Below are 22,200 nucleotides of genomic sequence, written 5' to 3'. Positions count from 1 at the left end.
GCTGCCACAGAGTCCATCCCCTGGTCTAGTAACCAACTCAGATGACAGCCTGTACCTTGGTGGAATGACGAGTGTCAACCGGCAATTAGGGCCAGATGAACAGCTCTGCGGAACTTCTAACACTGTATAACTACAGACAATATCCATACCTTCAGATCTGTGAGAGCACATGCGAGGTGAGTGATAAAATAATGGAAGAGGGCTTCCTCGAGGGAATTCACGACTTCCATTATTCGGTCCACTTCCACTGCACAAGTTTTGGAATCAATAAGACAGATTTCAGGCAAGGGTAGTACATGTCCCCTTACAGCCTTGTCAAGTAATGGGGTCATGGTAGATATGCCAGGAGACATGCTCAGGTTTTAGCTGAACACTTCTTTACTGTTACTACATCATCCAGACAAGCTCCTGCTTGACAGGTGTTCTGTAGGACTGCAGAGATGAGGGAGCTCAATTTCTTCTTGCATAATGTAGTAGTCCACAACCTTCTGTTCTCCATGTGGGAACTGGAATCAGCTTTGTCTGCAGCCAGAGACACTGCTCCATGACCTGATGAAATCCATTATGCCATGCTTTGTCATCTGCGCCCTGAAGCGAAGGACAGCTCCTCTCTTGTTTCAATCAGATCTGGTTTGATGGACAATACCCCAAGACTTGGAAGGAGACAATATTAATTCCCTTCTGGGAACCAGGCGAAGACCATAGCAACCCTAATAGTTACCAGAGTGTCACCCTTACCAGTTGTATGGGTAAGATTCTTGAACACATGGTCAACTGCCACTTCGTCTGGCTGCTCAAATCCCGAGGTCACCTGAGCTGCCCCCAGTGCGGTTTCAGGCACTACCATTCCATCCTTTACAACTTAGTTCTACTGGAGATGGCAATACAGGAGTCCTTCTTATGCTGAAACCATTTGGTTTGTATGTTTTTTGACCTCAAAAAAGCATATGACACTACTTGGAGATAAAACATCCTTTGCCAACCTCATAAATGGGGACTATGTGGATGCCTGCCACTTTTTATCCAATCCTTTCTTGAGATATGGCATTTTTGATATCACATTGGTGATACCATGTCTGACTGCTATGTGCAGGAGAATGGGGTCCCCCAGAGCAGTGTCCTCAGTGTCACATTGTTTGCCACTGCTGTCAGTGTCATTTCCTCTGCAGTCAGGAACCCTGTCAAATGCTCTTTGCTTGTGGATGACTTTGCAATCTTCTACTCTTCCTCCAATCTTACGATGATCGAGGCAGCTACAGCTGACCATTGGGAGACTGGAAACCTGGACCAGGACAACTAGTTTTCGGTTCTCACCCAAGAAGACTACATGTGTCACTTTTAACCATGCTCATCAGAGTTTTAACCAACTAGTGCTCACTGAGGGGGACAATATTTTACGTTTTCAAGACACTGTGTGCTTTTTGTTTTTATTATTTGACTCAAAACTGACTTGGCTCCCACACCCGAAGGACCTACAAACAAAGGGCTTTCAGTCATTGAATATTTTGAAATACCTTAGCGGAAAAGCATGGGGAGCTGACAGGTCCTGCCTCCTGCAGTTTTAGAGGGCATTTGTTCGATCATGCTTAGATTATGGCAGCATGGTCTATGGATTAGCTCACCCTTCCTACCTCAAGATGTTAGAAGCTATCCACCATGAGAGCATTCAGATATTGACTGGAGCCTTTCAGACCAGCCCATTTCAGAGCCTGTGTGCAGAGGCTGGTGAACCACCACTCTGGATTCGGCGATGTATCCTTTTGGCTGGATAGGCACTGAAAATCTCAGCGCCACCTCAGTTATTGATATTTATTTCAGTGGTCCAACCAATTTTTGAATGGCCGTTCAGGAATCGGCTCCATGTGTCCATGCCATTTGGTATACATGCTACGGACTGTCTCAAGGATCTGGATCTATCAGGCATCAAAATACACAGCTAGGAATGGAATGCATTGACACCTTGGCATCTCCAGAGACCTGAAGTGATTTAAGCTTGACACAGTACATGAAAACTTGTACTCCAGATTTTAATTTTTACAACTTTGTTTTCATCCATATTAAGTACTTGCCACAGTTTTATCATTGTATATACAGCAAGAGAATGCTCTCAGTTGTTCTGCTGTTTTCCCTGATAGGGTTTTTAAAGTGCACCTTCCAGAGCAATTTATAATTATGATGTGGATTTATATGGCATTCTGATGGCCCTAGAGAGGGTTCACAGACATCACCATACAAGGTTTCTTGTCTGTTCAGACTCTCTTAGTGCACTGCAAGCACTTCACAAATGTGTCCAGTAGACCCGCTGATTCAACTCATCCATGACTCTTTGCAGTGGCTGCAACACCATGGCAAGGAGGTGATCTTTTGCTGGAAACCAGGCCACATTGGGATACAGGGCAATGACATGGCTGACATAGCCACCAAGGAAGCATGTTGGGATGGTGCTGCCCATCAGTGTCACATCCCAACGCACACCTTCGTCTCATTTTGTGACAGATGCATCATGCGCCAGTGGGTGACTGAATGGTTTCAGGTGACAGACAACAAACTGTGGTTGCTCAAATCAACAACAAAGGTGTGGCGGACTTTGTGTCAGCCTTGCCGCTGGAAGGAGGTTCTGCTTACCAGACTGCGTATTGGACATAGTCCTTTAACACATGGCTTCCTCCTCTGGTGGGAAGATCCACCAGTCTGTGAAGTTTGTGGCATGCTGCTTTCAGTTAAGCATATTGTGCCTGTGTTTAAGCTGTATACTGGTATTAGGGAAGCCTACAGTCTCGCCAGTGATCTGCCCACCATCCTCACAGATACCAATTCCAACGTTACAAGGGTGGTGGCATTTTGGGCACTATTAGGCCTCATCCCTAAATTAGTGGGGAAGGGCAGCAGCCTGTAATACATTATGAACTACTCTGCATGTGGGGACAGCCTTTGTCCCCACCCTTGAGATTTGCATGTTGACTTTTCATTAGGGTGCTGATGACCATGATGTTGAGTGCCCCTCAACCCAAATAATAATAATAATAATAATAATAATAATAATAATAATAATAATAATAATAATAATAATCATACAGAGCAGCACAAACTTTGATGCAGCTTCAGCAACCTTCACAAGCAATAGACAGACACCCTACAGTGCAAATGTTCAAATCTTCACGTTACAGGCCACGGGACAGACACAATGCCCCAGTTCACAATTATCACGAGTTTGCTCCAGAAAGAACTCCCTTTCCCATTGGCCACACACACACCATTCATTGAAGACAACACATCCTCTGTCCACACTCTGGCCAGGCAAAGACCTTCCGCCAACTTTGTAGTGTTGATCTTCAAGCATTTTACCACACCTGGCACAGAATAAAGTATACACACTGAAGATGACTCATTTAATGATACATATTCAGGGCATAAAAAATTAAAACAGACATAATTGTGTTTTTTATAAGTTTACCTCCAATAGCTTATTATTCTATTATTATTACCCAACAAGTTGCAGGTTCTCAGTTTACAACAATGACAACACCTCTTGTTAAGTGTGGAATGTCCTGCTGTGTGCACTCTGACTTGCCATACATACAGATTTGGTGCAACCGATATCGGCTCAAAACATCAAGACTCAATAGCAAGTGTAATTCTTCACCTGCTGCAGAGGCCTGATTGTCGTTGGCCTTGCAGCTTCCAGTTGCCTTGGAAACCACAGAGACAAGGGCACAGGAAATAATGTCATTCCCAGAACAGTTGTAGATGATAGAGGAGAACAGTCATTCTGAAATGTCAAATCAGTACAGCAGTATGTATTATAATCTCTTGTGCACTGCAAGTAATGAGACATCTCTATTGCCCACTGTTGTAAATGATGCTGTACTAAGGAAACATTGTGAGTATAATGCAGAAAGGCTATCACAAAACTGATTATGTTATTTTAGCATCTTAAATAGATCAGAGCTCTCTTTCAGCACCCACTCACAGAAAAAGGTGATGAAGTCTAGTAGCACTGCATAGCAGGTCCCTTACATCAAATAATTTCAGGAATGGTGACTGCAAAATACCTGTAAGATAAAAGTTCGCATACATATTAGCAGAACGACATTTCATGTATGGAATGGAACACAACATGTTAAAAACATTCATACATAACACTCCAACAGTGTGACTTATTCCACATAGCCAAAGGTACTTCTTGATGACAAGTCTGTAGAACATGTATGACTGAATGTATGGCTAACTGTATCAAAAAGGAAGAGAGAGAGAGAGAGAGAGAGAGAGAGAGAGAGAGAGAGAGAGAACAAACCTTGCAAGAAAACTAAAACTATAAGACAGAATTGGTGGCCAGTACTTACATTCAGGAAGTGAAATTTCAGTATTGCAGAGAGAGAGAGAGAGAGAGAGAGAGAGAGAGAGAGAGACAAAACTATGTACACTATCCCAACTGTTGAAACTATTAGTTCATTCATTAAGAAGGAGAGAACAATAGGAGGAGAGGAAGGTAAAATAGAGGACAATGATCTTACTAATATTTTTGACAAGGGGACTATTAGTTCTGACAATTAGAATAGTGCTTGTACTTTTACACAAGTCTCTCGGTAGTACTGCTGAAGGTAAGGCACAGCCAAAAATTCTGTTTCAGTTTTATATTGTTTTGTATGGATAACTGCTTCGTTAAAAACACACTGGGCTTGTGGAAAACATTTATAAATAGGTGATTTTACACCTGTTATGACCTCTACCTTTCAGTTTATTGTGACTTTTGTTTTAGGGGAAGATTTGTCATACATACCAATTATAGAGGCAGACCTGCAGAATTTTGACTCACTGCTTCATATGGCCTCAAGAGCTCGTGTTGTTGTGAACTGTGTTGGTCCTTATAGATTTTATGGTGAGCCAGTAGTAAAAGCATGTATAGAGAGTGGTGCTCATCAAGTTGATGTTACTGGTGAAATTCAGGCAAGTAACTTTTGCATTACTTCTAAACATTATAATCTTGGGAACTTAGTTTTCAAGGAAAATTCTGTTCTCTTTTTGGTACAGTACATCCAAAAACTTATGCTCAGCTACAACACATTGGCAGAAGAGAAAGATGTCTTCATTATTAATGCCTGTGGTTTCGACTGCATTCCAACAGACATGGGAGTAGTGTTCCTGCAAAATAAGTTTGGAGGTATGTGATGACTTGTTATAATTTAAATATTAAGTAAAATATAAGTTATTTATTGCCCCATATGTAAAAGCACAAAGAGACTTTTAAAATGTTTCATTCAAATTATTTATTACTTCAAGACTACAAGTGAATTTCAAATGGGCGGTGGTGGTGGTGATGTGGTGGTGATGGTGATGGTGATGATGATGATGATGACAATGACGTTATTAAAGTATGCTTTAAAATGATTTTGCTTAATCTGTAGCTAGGTATCAGCAAGCAATTTGCAAAAAATAAAGTCTGTATACGTGGCTTGCATGCTGACTGTTTCCACGGTATTACTTTAGAAGCTGCACAAATGATATCTAACATGAAGTTAACTAAGTATCCAACTATTTATAAAACCATGGAGTCTCGTTTTACTGTGTTAACACTAGAACCAGACAAACTGACCATTCTGAAATTTTGTCTACCTGTAATCACAATATTTTTATGTTATACTTCAAATGTTTGTGGCTATTGTTTCCTTCCCCCAGTAACCCCACTGTAAAAATTATAAACCTGTATGTATACTCATTGCTTTTATCTCTCGCTGTATACTTACAAATACAGCAGCAAGCATTTTGATTGCTTAATATTTCTTTATGCAGTTATGTCACTTGAGACCTGCATTGAGTTTCAGAACAATAGTTCAGAGGTAGAAAAATTGAAAGATAATTAGGAGCTATTACTATGACTATATTCCAGACAGTTCAGAACTAAGTGAAAGTTGTTGTGATGCGTCCATAGAAGTTACATCAGTGACTGCTACAGTAGCAAAATAAACTTCCCCATCAAAACCAGGATGTCAATTAGGAAGAGATAGTATTTTATTCAACAGAGGATGACAGGAAGAGGAAGAGGTAAGTGTTAGTTACCTTCACCATTTTTTTGCGAACTGTTCAGAATTCAGGAAAGAATGGACAGAATGGAATGTTTCTGGCCATATCTTGAATGCATCTGGGAGACTACAAAAGCAAAATGTAGTACACTATACAGCAGGGCCAAAGACACTTTCAGACAGAAACATCAAAATTCACAGCAGTACTAGTTCTTAGTGGCAGTTCATAAATGACACAGTGCTAGAACATATAACACTGTGCACAAAGACAGAAACCCATAAAAACTTGGAGTATGCAATCACTACATTTTCGTATGGGTGTGCCTTTCTTGTGCTATAGGTTCAAAATTGATAACTTGTCAACTGAAAACTGACAACCCACAGTTCTTTTGTGATACAATGTCAAGAATTAAATTTAGAGACATATTGAATTTTTATGCTCTGATATCAAGGTAGAAAGGTCAAGAAGACTCAAGCAGACAGAGTTTGCTTTCATGTCAAAAATTTGGAATCATTTGATTGAAAATTGTTTTGTATTTCACAGTTGCAGAAAAACTTTCCCATTAAGGCGAGATGTTGATTTGCACTTCACTTTGATTAGTAAGACTTATTAATTCAGCAACAAATGTAAAGTGAAATATCTCTTCAATGGATTTCTAAACCTTGGGAAAAGATGATCAACCAGAAAAGGACACCATTCCTTAGAACAGAAGAAATGTAACAACAGATTTTCACCTGGCCAAAATACAGAAAGCTAAGGGTATAAGCCTAATGCCTGTTGGATATAGTAAACAAAGAAGAGAGGTAACAAAATCAGGAAGAATCTCAAAGCAATCAGAACACAGATAAAAAACTACTGCTGTTCAAATGTTCTTTTTAGAGAACTTAACTTCTTTAATATCCCACCTTCCAAGTGTATGGACTTGTATTGCAAAGGCTTTGTGTGCAATAATGTGGAGGTGTAAATTGTCTCCACCACTGCACTAAAATCCTTTCACCTCTCTGTTGTAAACCATTTGGAAAAACCTCTTGTTATTTACTACAAATTTTAAGAATAATCTGTGAATTATCCTTTTAACACAACTTATTCCCGCTTCCACCAAAGACCACTTCTGCATCTTAGTGCAGTAAAATATACCTTTTTCATTCAATGTGGTAGTGCCCCATATTAATTCCTATTCTACTATGATACAGGTCAATCCCCTTCTTGGTGCCCCTGCCCACACAGTATAGGTCAGCCTTTCTTAGGTCCGCCTATCTGCCTTTTATTCGTCATTCCAAATTAGAGAGTACACTCCACATTTCAGATACATTTATATCTTCCATTACTTTTTCTTCTACTTTCGCCCATATTACTTTGAGGTTCCCTTTTGATTTCCATGTCTGCACTCTGTTTCAGGTGTAAAGTCTCTTGCTTACTACCTTCTCCACATCTTAACTCATCTATTGACAACACTACATGTCTAAGTATTCTTAACTGCTCTCTATTCTTTCTTTTGTTCTCTCTTTTCTTAAAACCCAAGCTACAGCTAGATTACCAATTCAAAAACTTACTGTCTCTACTTTCATCTTCTATTAATCCATTTTCTGTACCTGAATCCTATCTTCCTATTTGTCATCCTATTATTATAGTCACGTGAAATACTATTTAGTACTTGGTTGCTTGTCCCCTATCCCCTCCTAATTTATGATATGTCAGCATTATGTAAACCTTTCTCCTGAACAGTGTGGGTCAATTAAATATTATGCTTTTGGGTGTGGACTATCCACAACCTTAAATGGTCCTGCATATTTCAGAAAAAATTTCTGCATTTCCTTTTTAAGATTAGAACTATGATGTTCTTCTTTTACCATCACAAGATCATTTATTTCAAATGTTGGGTTTATTGCTGATGTATTATAATTTTGCAATCTTTTATTAGCTGCTATACACAATTCATTTTCTACTATTTTGTATGAGTTAGCACTTTCTTCCTGTTGTACCTCTGGCCATTTGAAGAGTTTTAATAGTGGTTTCCCTATAAATTTTATTCGTAGTATTTCTACGGGAGACAATCCTGTAGACAAATGGGGTAGTTCATTCAAAACCAATTGAAATTCTGGCACTAATTTTGCCCAAGTTGTATGTCTCGGTGAACAATAAGTTCTGCATAAACGTCCTATCTCCTTCATAACTCTTTCACACGGATTCGATTTTGGATGATATTTTGATATCATGACATGCCTTATGTTCTCTCAAGCTAAAAACTCTTTAAATGATTGACTCACAAACTGTGAACCATTATCCATTAATAATCTCGTAGGTTTTCCTACCTCTACAAAATATTTGTGCATACAGTTTATAACTGTCTCTGTGTTAGCTTGTTTAATTGGATATAATGTAATATATTTAGACCAACACTCTAATAGAACATAAATATATCTGACACCTCCTTGACTTGATGGTAATGGTCCATAAAAATCTGAAGCTGTTAAATCATGTAAAGCTCTAGGTATTATGGGATACATTGTGTAATGTCTTCCTTTATTATTTTCCTTCGCCTTTTGACAGACTTGACATGTCTGGAGTAATCTAACAACTTTCTTACCTAGGTGTTTAAAATGGTAAAACTTTATCATATGTTTTATACACTTCCTTATTGCAAAATTCCCATAACCTTTATGTATAAACCAAATTAAATCATTTTGTGCACACTCGGGTACACATAATTTCCAATATGATGTATTTTTATTCTCTCTCCAAAACAACACTTGATTGATCACTGTCAAAATTTTGTCTTCTGTGGATGGTAACTCATTTTTCCCATGCTTTAATATTTTTAAGATTTAACTCTTCTTCGTCTTTCATTCCTTGCCTGATTTTAGTAGCTAACACACATACTTCGTCTTTCGTAAAGCTTATTTTCATAAAATTTATATTAAAAATCATTCCTGGTCCTGGTTCCTTTAACATTTTAAGATTTAACTCTTCTTCGTCTTTCATTCCTTGACTGATTTTAGTAGCTAACACACGTACTTCGTCTTTCGTATAGCTTATTTTCATAAAATTTGTATTAAAAATCATTCCTGGTCCAGTATTTTACTGAGAATTACCCATTCCTAATGGCAATAGTGACAAAGCATCTGGTACCGAATTTAATGTTCCCTTGATGTATACTATTTGTATCTGAAACTGTTGTAAAAGCAATACCCACCTCATGAGCCTCCTATGTAATAAACTACTTTCCATTAAGAATATCAGTGCTTGGTGATCTGTATATATAACGATATCTGAACCCCAAATCAGTGTTTCAAATTTCTTTAAACTCCATACAACAGCAAATAATTCTTTCTCCACTGCTGTATAATTCAGCTCATGTTTGTCTAGGCTGTGACTAGCGAAAACAGTGGCTTTATGTTCTCCCTCTTCTGGGTCCCATTTCCCTTGAAATACTTCTGCTGCTATGCCATGTTCTGATGCATCTGTTGTGATGCCAAATGGTTCATGAAGACTCAGTTTAAAATAGGAGCACTGACCAGGGTATTCTATACTTCCTGGAATGCCTTTTCTGCATTTTCATCCCATATCCATTTCACCTTTTGCTTTAATAGCGATAGTAGATGTGGATTATTCATGACCTCTCCTTGTATATACCATCTATAAAATCCCACTAATCCTAAAAAGGAACACAACTGTTTCACATTCTGTGGATGTGGACAGTCTTTAATCGTTCTAATGCATTCTGGATCTGGCTTAATTCCTCTTATTCCTATGAGATGACCCCAAGTAAATCACAATGTTCCTCCCAGGTCTCTGAAACAATCAGTATATCATCCACATAAATCAATAGCTCTTGTAACAACTTTCTCCCTAATGCTTGATCTAATGCTCTTATAAACACTGATATTGATATATTTAACCCAAATGGCAAAAGTTCAAACTGGTATGATTTTCCGTCATATAGGAATGCAGTATAAGGTATAGATTTTTTAGCTAATTTCACCTGCCAGTACCCAGTCATCAGATCCACAGAACTAAAATAATTTGCTTTTTCAAAACAAGCAAGTAGTTCATCTATGCATATGGGACAATCTCTCTCTGGTTCAATGTGATGATTCAAGGTTCTCGCGTCTAGTACTAGGAGCACACCACCTGCTGCCTTTCTGACAACTAACAGTGGATTGTTGTATACGCTTGTACTTCTTTCTATAACATTATTATCTAACATTTTAAATGATTAATGGAAAATCTCATATAAAGATGTGAAACAAATACTAACAAAGAGGTAGAGGGGCTGGCCAGTACTTACCTCAGCTCAGTACAGCCGATAGATACACAAAAAACAGAACCGAAAATTTACGTTCCTAGGTTTCGGAACAAATGTTCCTTCATCAGGGAGGAGAGAGGGGAAAGAAAGGGAAGAAGGGAAAGAAGATTCAGTTACTCACAACCCAGGTTATGAAGCAACAGGGAAAGGAAAACAGGGAGGGTAGCAAGGATGGAGGCATGGTTGTCAGAGGGAAGCCAAAGATATTCTGCTGTAAGTACTGTGCCAGCTTCAAACCAAAGAGGATGCATACAGAAGTAAAGAGGTATATAGTATAAAGATAAACACAAGCGGTTCCTACCCCTGTAACCGACCCTGCTGCAAAACCTGCCCCATGCATCCCCCCACAACCACTTACTCCAGCCCCGCTACTGGTAAAACATACACAATTCAAGGCAGGGCCACGTGTGAAACTGCACATGTCATTTATCAACTGACATGCCTGCACTGCACAGCCTTTTACATCAGTATCACAACAACTAAACTGGCTGAGCGCATGAACGGACACAGACAAACTGTCCGCCTAGGAGATGTCCAATACCCAGTAGCGGAGCATGCCCTCCAGCATAATTCTAGGGACCTAGGAACCTGCTTCACCGTATGTGCCATTTGGCTTCTCCCACCCAACACCAATCCCTCTGAACTGCGGAGATGGGAACTTGCACTCCAACACATCTTTTCATCCCACCATCCCCCTGGACTGAACCTTCGTTAAACAACCTCACTCCCATTTACACTTCAGTCTTCTCCTCTTTCCCTTTCCTCTTCAGCCATTCACGCATCTTTTCATCCTACATAGTTGTGTTTATCTTTATACTATATACCTCTTTACTTCTGTATGCATCCTCTTTGGTTTGAAGCTGGCACAGTACTTACAGCAGAATATCTTTGGCTTCCCTCTGACAACCATGCCTCCATCCTTGCTACCCTCCCTGTTTTCCTTTCCCTGTTGCTTCATAACCTGGGTTGTGAGTAACTGAATCTTCTTTCCCTTCTTCCCTTTCTTTCCCCTCTCTCCTCCCTGATGAAGGAACATTTGTTCCGAAACCTAGGAACGTAAATTTTCGGTTCTGTTTTTTGTGTATCTATCGGCTGTACTGAGATGAGGTAAGTACTGGCCAGCCCCTCTATCTCTTTATCTAACCTTCTATCTATTTCTTCCTGTACTTCCTGTTTTATATTGATAGATACAGGGCAAGGTCTACAGAAAAATGGTTCCTTGCTTTTGATCTTAAAACTGCGCATATAATCTCCTATATTCCCTGGTTTGTCTAAGAACATGTCTGAATATTTGTGTAATATTCCATATAGCTCTTCCTTTTGAGTAAGGGTAACAGTTCAGATTTGTAAGCCTTTGCATACTAATCAGCTTTATTTGCAGTTTGTTGTAGATTACTTACATCCTCCTCCATTGAACTCATATTCGCTATTAACCGTAAATTTTTACTTCCATTTAGTCCTTGACATCGCTCTGTCTTAAACAAGATCTCTTTATTATAGTTATCTAGATTGCACTTAAAAGAACCACTCTGAAAGTCTATTACCACGGCATATTTCATTAATCAATCAAATCCTAGTAATACTTGTGTATTTATTTTAGGGACTACTAACATGGTTTGTTCAAACACCAGTTGATCATTTCAAAAGTAATCCTTGTTTCCCATTTCACTACATTGCTCTTAGTACCTGTAATACCTACAATATGTATTCCTGTAACTGTTAACTTAGGAAATTCCTTTATTTTTCCACTTCATAGCCATTCCTCCAAAATTATTGATACTTCGCTTTCTGAATCAGTGTAAATTTCCACTACTTTATTTCCTATTCTTCCGATTACAATTGGTTTGTGTTGCAATTATTCTAAATTTTCCTCTTCCGCTAATAACCAGTTGTTAATAGGTGATATTTTACTATAAGCGATCATTTTACTTCTGTATGGGCCAAGTATTGTTCTGTCTATCCTGGATTCTGGCCCTTGACCCAGGATTGTTCTTGTTTTCCATCACTATGATCAGATACCAGTCGGAACTTACTTCAACAATATGCTGATCTGCCCCTGTGTCATTATTTCATTGCATATTTATTTGTTGGTTTTGAGGTATAAACAGCTGCGAGTCTGTTATCAGTCTGAATTCTTCCCCCTCTAGGGTTATTGCGACTTAGACCGTTATCCCTGCTGTGAACAGTTTCATTACTGCTCACTCTACAATAATTGGATTCCTTTGCCTACGGTTAGGAATTAGGAAAGTATTTGTTATTCCTATTCCCTGTATTTTGGTCATTCACTGAATAATTTTCATTTCTTTCAGTATTCAGTGTGTCTAAACCTTCAATAAACGTTAATAACTCATTCACTGTTTCCCACCCTCTATGCAATATTCCTTGTCGAGCGTGGTATGGTAAAAGTCTAATGAGTACTTTTACTAAGTGCATTTCATCTATTGGATCATCTAAGTACTTCAATTTTGTCAAATGCCTTTCTATGTACTTTTTATATGTACCCCATGAATTATTGTATGGAGTTGGATCTAATAACTTTAATCTTAATTTTTGAGTGCTTGAAGACCAGTACTTCCTCTTAAAGCTTTCCTCAAAATCTTTCCAAGACAAATTCTTCTGCATTCCACCACGTCTCCAATTAAATTGCCTAATGTGAAATCTATTTTCTTGAAGTCATCCCAATTTCTAGGTAAAGATCCGGCAAATACTCGTAAAAAATAAATTGTGTGTACATCACCATCTGGTTTATACTTTGGAAATTGCTTTGCTAAATTAAACCTATTATCTGTAGAAAAACCATCTATTTCATCTTTAGTTAGTTAATATTGAATCCTATACTCACAGAAATCTCTCTACTTTTTTTAAATGTTCACAGTTCACCCTTCTGTGGAACTGTGAACTGCAGCTGGTTGTAGAACAGCCGAAGCCGACACTGAAGTTGAAGCTGATGTCGGCTCTCGTGCTGCACTGCCACTGGCTGGACAATACAGCACCCCGTACTTGTGTAACTGCTTGCCGCTCTGCATTGATAACTCCTGCCAGATCGATGTCTGCTGTATGCGTTATCCCGTTGAAACAATTTTGTTAAGTTTTGAACTAATTCTGTGCACTCCAGATATCCAACAGTAAATTATAGTTGCCATTCATTATGTGTTTACTAATCTTTCTCAGACAATTTGTTCAAAAGAAACTCTGAATTAGTTTTGATTTCTTGTTACATGCATTATAAGGCACTGTTGTTGATCGCTGGTTGCCAGGGGCAACTTCTCTGTCTTCTATTCTTTGGAGTCATAAACCTGACTCAAATCAATTTTCTGCACTTACTTGCTGGTGCATTCTCTGTTCGCTTTTTCCAGGGTCACCACATGGGGTGTATTTTCTCCTCTTCTCCTGCTGATGTATATTTTGTAGGGTTTGTGATGGGTCTTATACCAGCACTAGCGGGAAGTTGCATCCCTGGCCGATATATTGGCAAATATTTTGCTGACCCTAATACACCACCAGATGAAAGTAGTATTACCTTTATCCTCTCTTCTCAGAATTGTTCTTTGGTGGTCCAGATCCTTCCGTACCATCTCCCTGTCAATCCAACTGCGGTGAAGATTCCTGAAATGCTTCCGCAAGTTCTCTCTACTGCACTACTAGGTAAATAGCCACACTTCTCACAAACAGGGGTATATTTTGCCCAACATTTTCATTAATTCTTTTAACAACAAAACAAACAATTGCCATGGTAATACCACTCTCTTGAGTACATTCAAAGACTGCGTACTTTAGGACCTGAGAGGGCAATCAAAACACAGATAAAAAAACTACTGCTGTTCAAATGTTTATTATGCCCTTTTTGGTTCATCATTTACTCTATGGCTCTCATATTGAGGCACTTGCTGCACATGGTCCAAATGACTTCCAGATGACCAGTGGTTGCTGTTGTGTCTAGACAAGACAGCCTAGACACCATGAGAGGAAGCCGAAAGGCACGCGCTACGCTCACGCAGATGGGCGTGAGGTCTGAAACAGGATACGTAATGAATGCTATAAAGAAAAGTACGTAGCTTCTGGAATACTTAACTTTAATCCATCCTTTTGGTACATCTGGAGATTGTGGCGATACAAGTGAGACTCTTTAGATACATGCAATGTTACTAAAGGCGCCTTGCTAGGTCGTAGCCATTGACTTAGCTGAAGGCTATTCTAACTATCTGCTCTGCAAATGAGCGAGGCTTCGTCAGTGTGCATCGCTAGCTACGTCGTCCGTACAACTGGGGCGAGTGCTAGTCCGTATCTCGAGACCTGCCTTGTGGTGGCGCTCGGTCTGCGATCACACAGTGGCGACACGCGGGTCCGACATGTACTAATGGACCGCGGCCGATTTAAAACTACCACCTAGCAAGTGTGGTGTCTGGCGGTGACACCACATTCCTCCCCCGCAAATCGGCGAACGGTCGTGTTATAAGGCTTCCGCCTGCCGTGGGGAGGACCCCATGTTGACGTATGCGATGAGGTGGGGAGCCTAACAACAGGCAAGGCTGTGCCACCCGCACCCGGCCATTCGGTCCGAGGGGATCTAGGAAACGCCTGAAAACCTAGTCCAGGGTGCATGTCAACATGCGGTGTATGCGCCCGTAAAGAGACAGGAGGGGCCGAAGGGTCGACCTCCATTGCGTCGGGGTATCCGACGCGCGATGACGGCATATGGTCCGGAGCGGGCAAGAGTTCCATGGCGGAGGACAGCTGGTCACGGGAAGCGATCAGCGGCGCATGACCCAGGGAGGCGCTTGGCGGCTGCAGCGAAGCGTCCACTGCGGGCGGTGCCGGCTGGAGGACAGGCGGCGGCGGCGGAGGCGGCAGCGGCGCGTCGCCATGGGGCAAAACGGAAGGCATCGTCGGTAACACCTGGGGATGAGGCGAGCCAGTAGATGGGTCCCCAGGGCGCTGACCGGACGGCACTGTCGCTGAAAGCAGACGGGGAGCGGCAGAACCCGTGCGACGACAGAGGCGCAGCTGATTGAGATGCCGACGCACCTCACCAGAGGCCCCCAAAACCAAATACATCGCGCGGCCGAGGCAGCGAACAATGCGCCCTGCGAGCCAACGCCGTGAACCTCGATAGTTGTGACAGAATACAACGTCACCTGGAGCAAAAGCAGAAGGCTGCCGCTGCACAGGAACCTGATGCGGCGGGCGCAGCAAAGACCTCAAGGTTCGATGAGGACGACCGTGGAGCAACTCAGCCGGCGAGCGACCATCTCGGGGCTGAGAGCGATACGATGACAAAAAGGGCAACAACGCGTCCTCCCGAGAATGCGACTCTTTCAACATCAACATCGTTCAGCGGCACCGTTTGACGGAGGCGAAAACGGCGCGGATGTCAGATGTTGAATACCATTGGCCTGGCAGAATGACTGAAATTCTGCAGACATGAATTGTGGGCCATTGTTGGAAACAATAGTCTGCGGAAGACCTTCAATGCAAAAGATAGTAGACAATGCTTGGATGGTGGCAGTTGACGTCGTGGAAGACATCCGGACAACAAAAGGAAAATTACTGAAGGCATCTACCAGAACCAACCATCGAGCATTCCAGAATGGACCAGCAAAATCGATGTGCAAGCGTTGCCAAGGGGAAGTGGCTTGCGGCCATGCAACGAGTTTCCGCGGTGGTGCGGATTGTTGTTCGGCACACACCATGCAAGAAGAGCACATATTCGTAATCGCAGCATCGATTCCGAACCAAGTGCAGTGCTGACGAGCAAGTTGTTTCGTTCTCACTATACCCCAATGTCCTTGGTGAAGAAGCTTTAAGACAGAGGACTGTAACAAACGTGGGACCACGACTCTGGACTGATCATTATCAGAACGCAACAACAAAACACCACGTCGAACAAAAAGTCTCTCCTTGTGAGCAAAAAATCGGCGAACCAACGGATCCTCGATCCGAGACTTTGACAAAGGCCATTGCGTAGCAACAAAACGCAAAACGGTAGCAAGGACAGGGTAAGCAGCTGTGGCTGTAGCTACACGACGAAAATCAATCAGAAACGATTCGACCACTTCATCGGTTTCCAAATCAATGAACATGCAAGCAAGTTCGGAAGAATCGAATGCTCTATCCTCAGCAACAGGCAAACGGGACAACGCATCGGCGTTTCCGTGCTTAGCAGTGGACCGATACAAGATATCGTAGCGGTACTGCGAGAGGAAAATAGACCAGCGAATGAATTTCTGCGCTGTACGCGGAGGTACAGGCTTGGTCGGATGAAAAAGCGATGTCAAAGATTTGTGGTCTGTGATGATGGTAAAGTGACGACCATACAAGAAATCATGGAACTTAGTAACACCAAACACGAGAGCCAAAGCTTCTTTCTCTATCTGTGAATAATTTCTCTGCGCAGACGAGAGCAATTTGGACGCAAAGGCAATAGGGCGATCATGCGACCCATCTTTGTGCGCAAGCACAGCACCGATCCCGAAATCTGATGCATCTACCATCAACAAAAGGGGTTTCTGGGGATCAAATGGCGTAAGGCAAGTATGAGAAACCAACCCCGATTTCAACTGGCGAAAGGCACGTTCGCATTCCGTCGTCCAGACGAACGGAACACCTGTACGGCGTAAGCGATGAAGCGGAGCTGAAAGGGAAGAGGCATTGCACAGAAAGCGATGATAATAGTTAATTTTACCCAACACACTCTGTAGCTGCTTCAAATTCCGCGGCGAAGGCAAGTCTTGTATGGCACGGAGGTGTTCTAGACTGGGATGGATGCCTTGGGCATTGATGACATGTTCCAGGTATGGTAAGTCACGAGCAAAAAACACACATTTGTCCTTCCGCAAGTGAAGACCATTTTGTCGCAACACTTGAAATAATGTTCGTAGGTGTGCTAAATGCTTATCTGCTGTCTTTCCGGAGATCACAATATCGTCCAGATAGTTCGCTGCAGTAGGGACCGACGCACAAACAGTTTGTAAATATTGCTGAAACAATGCAGGGGCGGATGCACACCCGAAGGGCAGTCTTTTGAATCGGTACAAACCAAGATGCGTGTTAACCACCAAGACGCACTGGGAATCCTCGTCCACTGGTATTTGCAAGTATGCATCTGCTAGGTCCAACTTTGAAAAATATTGACCCGGGCACAGTTTATCAAAAAGATCTTCCGGGCGGGGTAAAGGATAAGTTGCAATCACTAATTGTGGATTCACTGTTGCCTTAAAGTCCACACAAAGTCTCAATTTTCCGGAAGGTTTCGGCAAAATTACTAAGGGTGAGGCGCAGAGAGAAGCTTGCACACGTTCAATTACACCTTGTGATTCTAAATCGTTTAATGTTCTTGCGACCTCATCACGCAATGCGTGGGGAACATTGCGCGCTCGGAAAAATTTCGGTTGCGCGTTTACTTTCAGTTCCAAATGTGCTTCATAGTTCTTAGCGCAACCAAGGCCCGGTGCAAAAATGTCTGCAAATTCTTCACACAGACGAGAAACACTGTCTGAAGGCACAGTCTGATGCACTGATAGGACCCGATTTACTATAGACATGTTAAACAACTGAAATAAATCTAAACCAAACAAGTTCACTGCAGAAGAAGAACGAAGAACATAAAATGACACAAGTTTTGTTAGTCCCTTGTATGTTGCAAGAAGAGTGCACTGTCCTAACACAGGGATAGGCTGTCCTGAATAACTAGTGAGCTGAACATTTGCGGCATGCAACGGAGGTTTGCCCAGTTGTTTGTACGTGTCGTGATTGAGCAATGAAACTGCAGCTCCAGTATCGAGCTGGAATGGTATAACCTTGCCATTAAAGTCCAAATCTACAAAAAGTTTATTGTCCTGCTGACGACAAGAGCGATTGCCTCGTGCAATTTGAACGGACACTGGTACAGAAGCACTTGCGACTTGACGGGAATTCCGGCGACGTCGGCGCACAGTATTTGTGGGACGAACACAGTCACTGTTAGAGAAAGTGGCACTGGATGAGGTGGAATTAACTACATGAATGTCCATGGGTGAAGGTTCACGAGCCTGAGTATTCTTGGTTCGATTCCGGCGCGAAGCAAAGGGCCTGGAATGATTAAGTGTGTCTGATCTCAGCTTTTTCTGGCAAACACTTTGAACATGTCCTTTCTTATTACAGAAAAAGCAAATAGCTTGGTGTGACGGGCAATTCTCACGCGAATGTCTAGTTGCACACCGCGGGCATGATTTCACTGCATTTGTATGCTTGCGCGGCACACCTGGTTTAGAGCGTGGCGGCAGCTGCGCGGACGTGTGCGAGGGCAGTTTACCGGGCCGTGCAGCGCACCCGGCGGGCCGGTTAATGTTACACACGGCTGGCGAAGTTGCAAATGATTCCTGAACAAAGTCAAGCATGTCTTGTCTATCCAATATGTCTATCACTTGTTGAAGGGAGGGATTGGCGAGTTTCAAAATCTGTTCCCGTATGCGAACATCAGAAACGTTCTGTGCTATTGCATCACGTACCATAGTATCTGAATAAGGGAGTCCACATTCACACTCAAAAGCACAATCCCTTGTAAGGCCTTGCAATGTTGCAACCCACTCCCTATTAGTTTGACAGGCCGTACGTTTTGTACGAAAGAAAGTATACCTTTTTGCAACGACATTGACTGTTTCCTTGAAATAGACATCTAAAGCAGACAAAATTTCTTCGTAGGACAGAGTTGCTATGTTGTGTCGGGGAAATAATTTCACTATCACACGGTACGTTTGCATGCCGACACAAGACAATAAGTGAGGCTGCCGCTTGTTACCTTGAATTCTGTAGGCGGCGAGATGAAATCCAAACTGGCATGACCACTCCGTCCATGTTTCCTTAGCTGGTGCAAACGGCCGGAACGGGGGTGCAACAGCATGTTGTGGCTGCGGTAGCGGTGAAGCAGCGGCGGCTGCATCATTTTGCAGTGCACGTTGACCCTGGACGAGCTGTCCAAGGGCGTCCAATAACGCCTGCGTCTGCTGATTCTGCAAGCGATAAAATTCGGACAGTACATTTGGCGAAGCCATGACACAAGTAAATGTAAGCAATTAGAAAGAACAAGACCCTTTCCGTTGACTCGTCGCCAAAAATGTTGTGTCTAGACAAGACAGCCTAGACACCATGAGAGGAAGCCGAAAGGCACGCGGTACGCTCATGCAGATGGGCGTGAGGTCTGAAACAGGATACGTAATGAATGCTATAAAGAAAAGTACGTAGCTTCTGGAATACTTAACTTTAATCCATCCTTTTGGTACATCTGGAGATTGTGGCGATACAAGTGAGACTCTTTAGATACATGCAATGTTACTAATGGCGCCTTGCTAGGTCATAGCCATTGACTGAGCTGAAGGCTATTCTAACTATCTGCTCTGCAAATGAGCGAGGCTTCGTCAGTGTGCATCCCTAGCTACGTCGTCCGTACAACTGGGGCGAGTGCTAGTCCGTATCTCGAGACCTGCCTTGTGGTGGCGCTCGGTCTGCGATCACACAGTGGCGACACGCGGGTCCGACATGTACTAATGGACCGCGGCCGATTTAAAACTACCACCTAGCAAGTGTGGTGTCTGGCGGTGACACCACAGTTGCAATACCATTTTTACTGGTTCCCTTCTCGCCAGCTCCACCACTGGTCCACATTCACTGCATACAAGAAATGAAAACACACAGTTTCTCTTTCCCACTACATTTATCCTTATTCAACTTACTCACAAGCATCTCTTGTCGACCGCTTCCCAATGATGTGTTGGGATGTTTACAAATACCCTGAAACACTACAAGGTCTCATGCAGATATCTATGGCCTGTCCCGCACAGTGCTCAAGAAAATTATTCCAGAGTTTGTTCAACCACTAGCAATAGTAATCCTACAGTATCTTTCCAGAATGCCTGAAAATGGGACAAACAATAACAGTCTACAAAAAAAGGGACCCATGTCAAGTGTCCAGTCCATGGAGCAATCTTGCAAGAATGAAAATTGGAGTGTGGTGAACCCCAGGGATCTGTCATAGGACCTCTCCTGTTTTTTATTTATGTCAATGATATAGGTTGCAACAACTGTATGTTACAGTCTGCTGATGATACTGCCCTTTTTGCAAAGGTAAATCTGCCCCACAAGCTCTAAAGCAACAGATGTGCTATTTTAAAACATCAAAGAGTGATTCATCAAAAATAAAATGAAGATGAATGAAGGGAAAATACATCATCTGATATGCAGCCTCATTGGCATTGGATCCCAGGATAATGTGGAGGCTGTCAAACTGCTGGGCTTCATGATTTATATCAAACTCTCAATGAATTGGTACACAGTGTATGTGCACTCCAAGCTCTCCTACATAATTTACCCTCTTAGGAGACTAAATGGCGTATGAACTGACCAGTACTTAATAATGGTGTATTGTGCACTATTTTATAGCCACATAATCATGGCCTGCTGTTATGGGGATACTCTTGAGGTTGCAAGGACATGTTAATGCTACAAAAAAGAGTCATCATTTCTAGAGAGAGAATGGAGCATTGCAAGTCTGTATTCACCCAGTGAGGAATAATGATCATTTTCAGCCAGTATGTGTTTTTGTGCTTCATCAGTATAAAAAACAACAAAAGGGCTTTCTATATGAGACAAGAAATACACAGTCATGACACACAGAACAAAAGGAACATTGAAATGCCAAGCTGTTGACTGTCTGGAACAAAAGACAGTTTTCCAATGGTTGCTCTAAAAATGTGCGAGACACTGCCTCGAGAAGTGCAATGTCTCCCACCAGAAAAATCCAAAAGGAAAACACTATTGGACATACAACAGCACTCTTTATACTGTATTGAAGAATTTTTTTTGACAATGACGAAAGTGATTGGACAAAATAATATTGTTTTCAATTTCTTATCTATGTCCTTATTGTGAATAGTTTTGTTCATATGTTATATGAAAAATTGTACGAATGGTACATGATGCATATCTAGTGATAAAGTAATAAAGATAATAACAAAATACAATTTTACTTTCTGTTGTGTTCTTATACCGAAATGAAAACACCGGTAAAGTCAATGAATAGACCTGTGCCTCATGTCTTGAACGAACAGACCAATACCCTCAAGAAAATTACACAGTTTTAGTATATCTTTAAATTATATTTATGTGTGAGGATCTGTTTCTATTCCTTAATCTTTTTTGTTTCCATGCAATCCTATCTTCTAGTTTTCTATATTATTTCCATTTTCCAGTTTTGTGTTTTTTGCTTTTTTCAATAAAAAACCTGAAATATGTAGTACACAGCACAAGAACTGCATTATTATATGAGGAAAATATAGAACCAAGAATGTGGTTGAGTTCATATGCATTACATGTGGCCAGAAATGAATACATATTGGATATACTAGTTACCAAATATTAGTGTGGTGTCACCGCCAGACACCACACTTGCTAGGTGGTAGCCTTTAAATCGGCCGCGGTCTGTTAGTATGCGTCGGACCCGCGTGTTGCCACTATCAGTGATTGCAGACCGAGCGCCGCCACACGGCAGGTCTAGAGAGACTTCCTAGCACTCGCCCCAGTTGTACAACCGACTTTGCTAGCGATGGTTCACTGACAAAATACGCTCTCATTTACCGAGACGATAGTTAGCACAGCCTTCAGCTACGTCATTTGCTACGACCTAGCAAGGTGCCATTGCCAGTTACTATTGAGATTATGAATAATGTACCATCAAGAGCGATGTTCACCATTTATGGATTAAGTATTCCAGCAGCAACGTACGTTTTTTGCTAAAGTCTAATTTCCTTGTCCTGTTCCAGACCTCACGCCAGCCTGTGTGAGCTAAAACGCGTGCCTTTCGGCTTCCTCTAGTAGTACCGGGTTGGCTCTCTTGCCAACCC

At 41.8% G+C, this 22,200-nt stretch overlaps 1 protein-coding gene across 2 annotated transcripts in view; it reads left to right on the top strand.

The window, feature by feature from the left end:
- Nucleotides 1–22,200, top strand: part of LOC124612638 (saccharopine dehydrogenase-like oxidoreductase) — a 124,730-nt gene that overhangs the window by 62,361 nt on the left and 40,169 nt on the right. For both annotated transcript variants that reach the window (XM_047140936.1, XM_047140937.1), the window contains exons 3-4: nt 4,760–4,947; nt 5,032–5,161. In XM_047140936.1, coding sequence (XP_046996892.1) covers nt 4,760–4,947; nt 5,032–5,161 — 318 coding nt within the window. The remainder of the gene's footprint in view (nt 1–4,759; nt 4,948–5,031; nt 5,162–22,200) is intronic.

Source organism: Schistocerca americana, chromosome 4 (assembly GCF_021461395.2).
Source record: "Schistocerca americana isolate TAMUIC-IGC-003095 chromosome 4, iqSchAmer2.1, whole genome shotgun sequence".
NCBI classification, from domain to species: Eukaryota; Metazoa; Arthropoda; class Insecta; order Orthoptera; family Acrididae; genus Schistocerca; species Schistocerca americana.
This window is presented reverse-complemented; position numbering and strand designations above follow the sequence as displayed.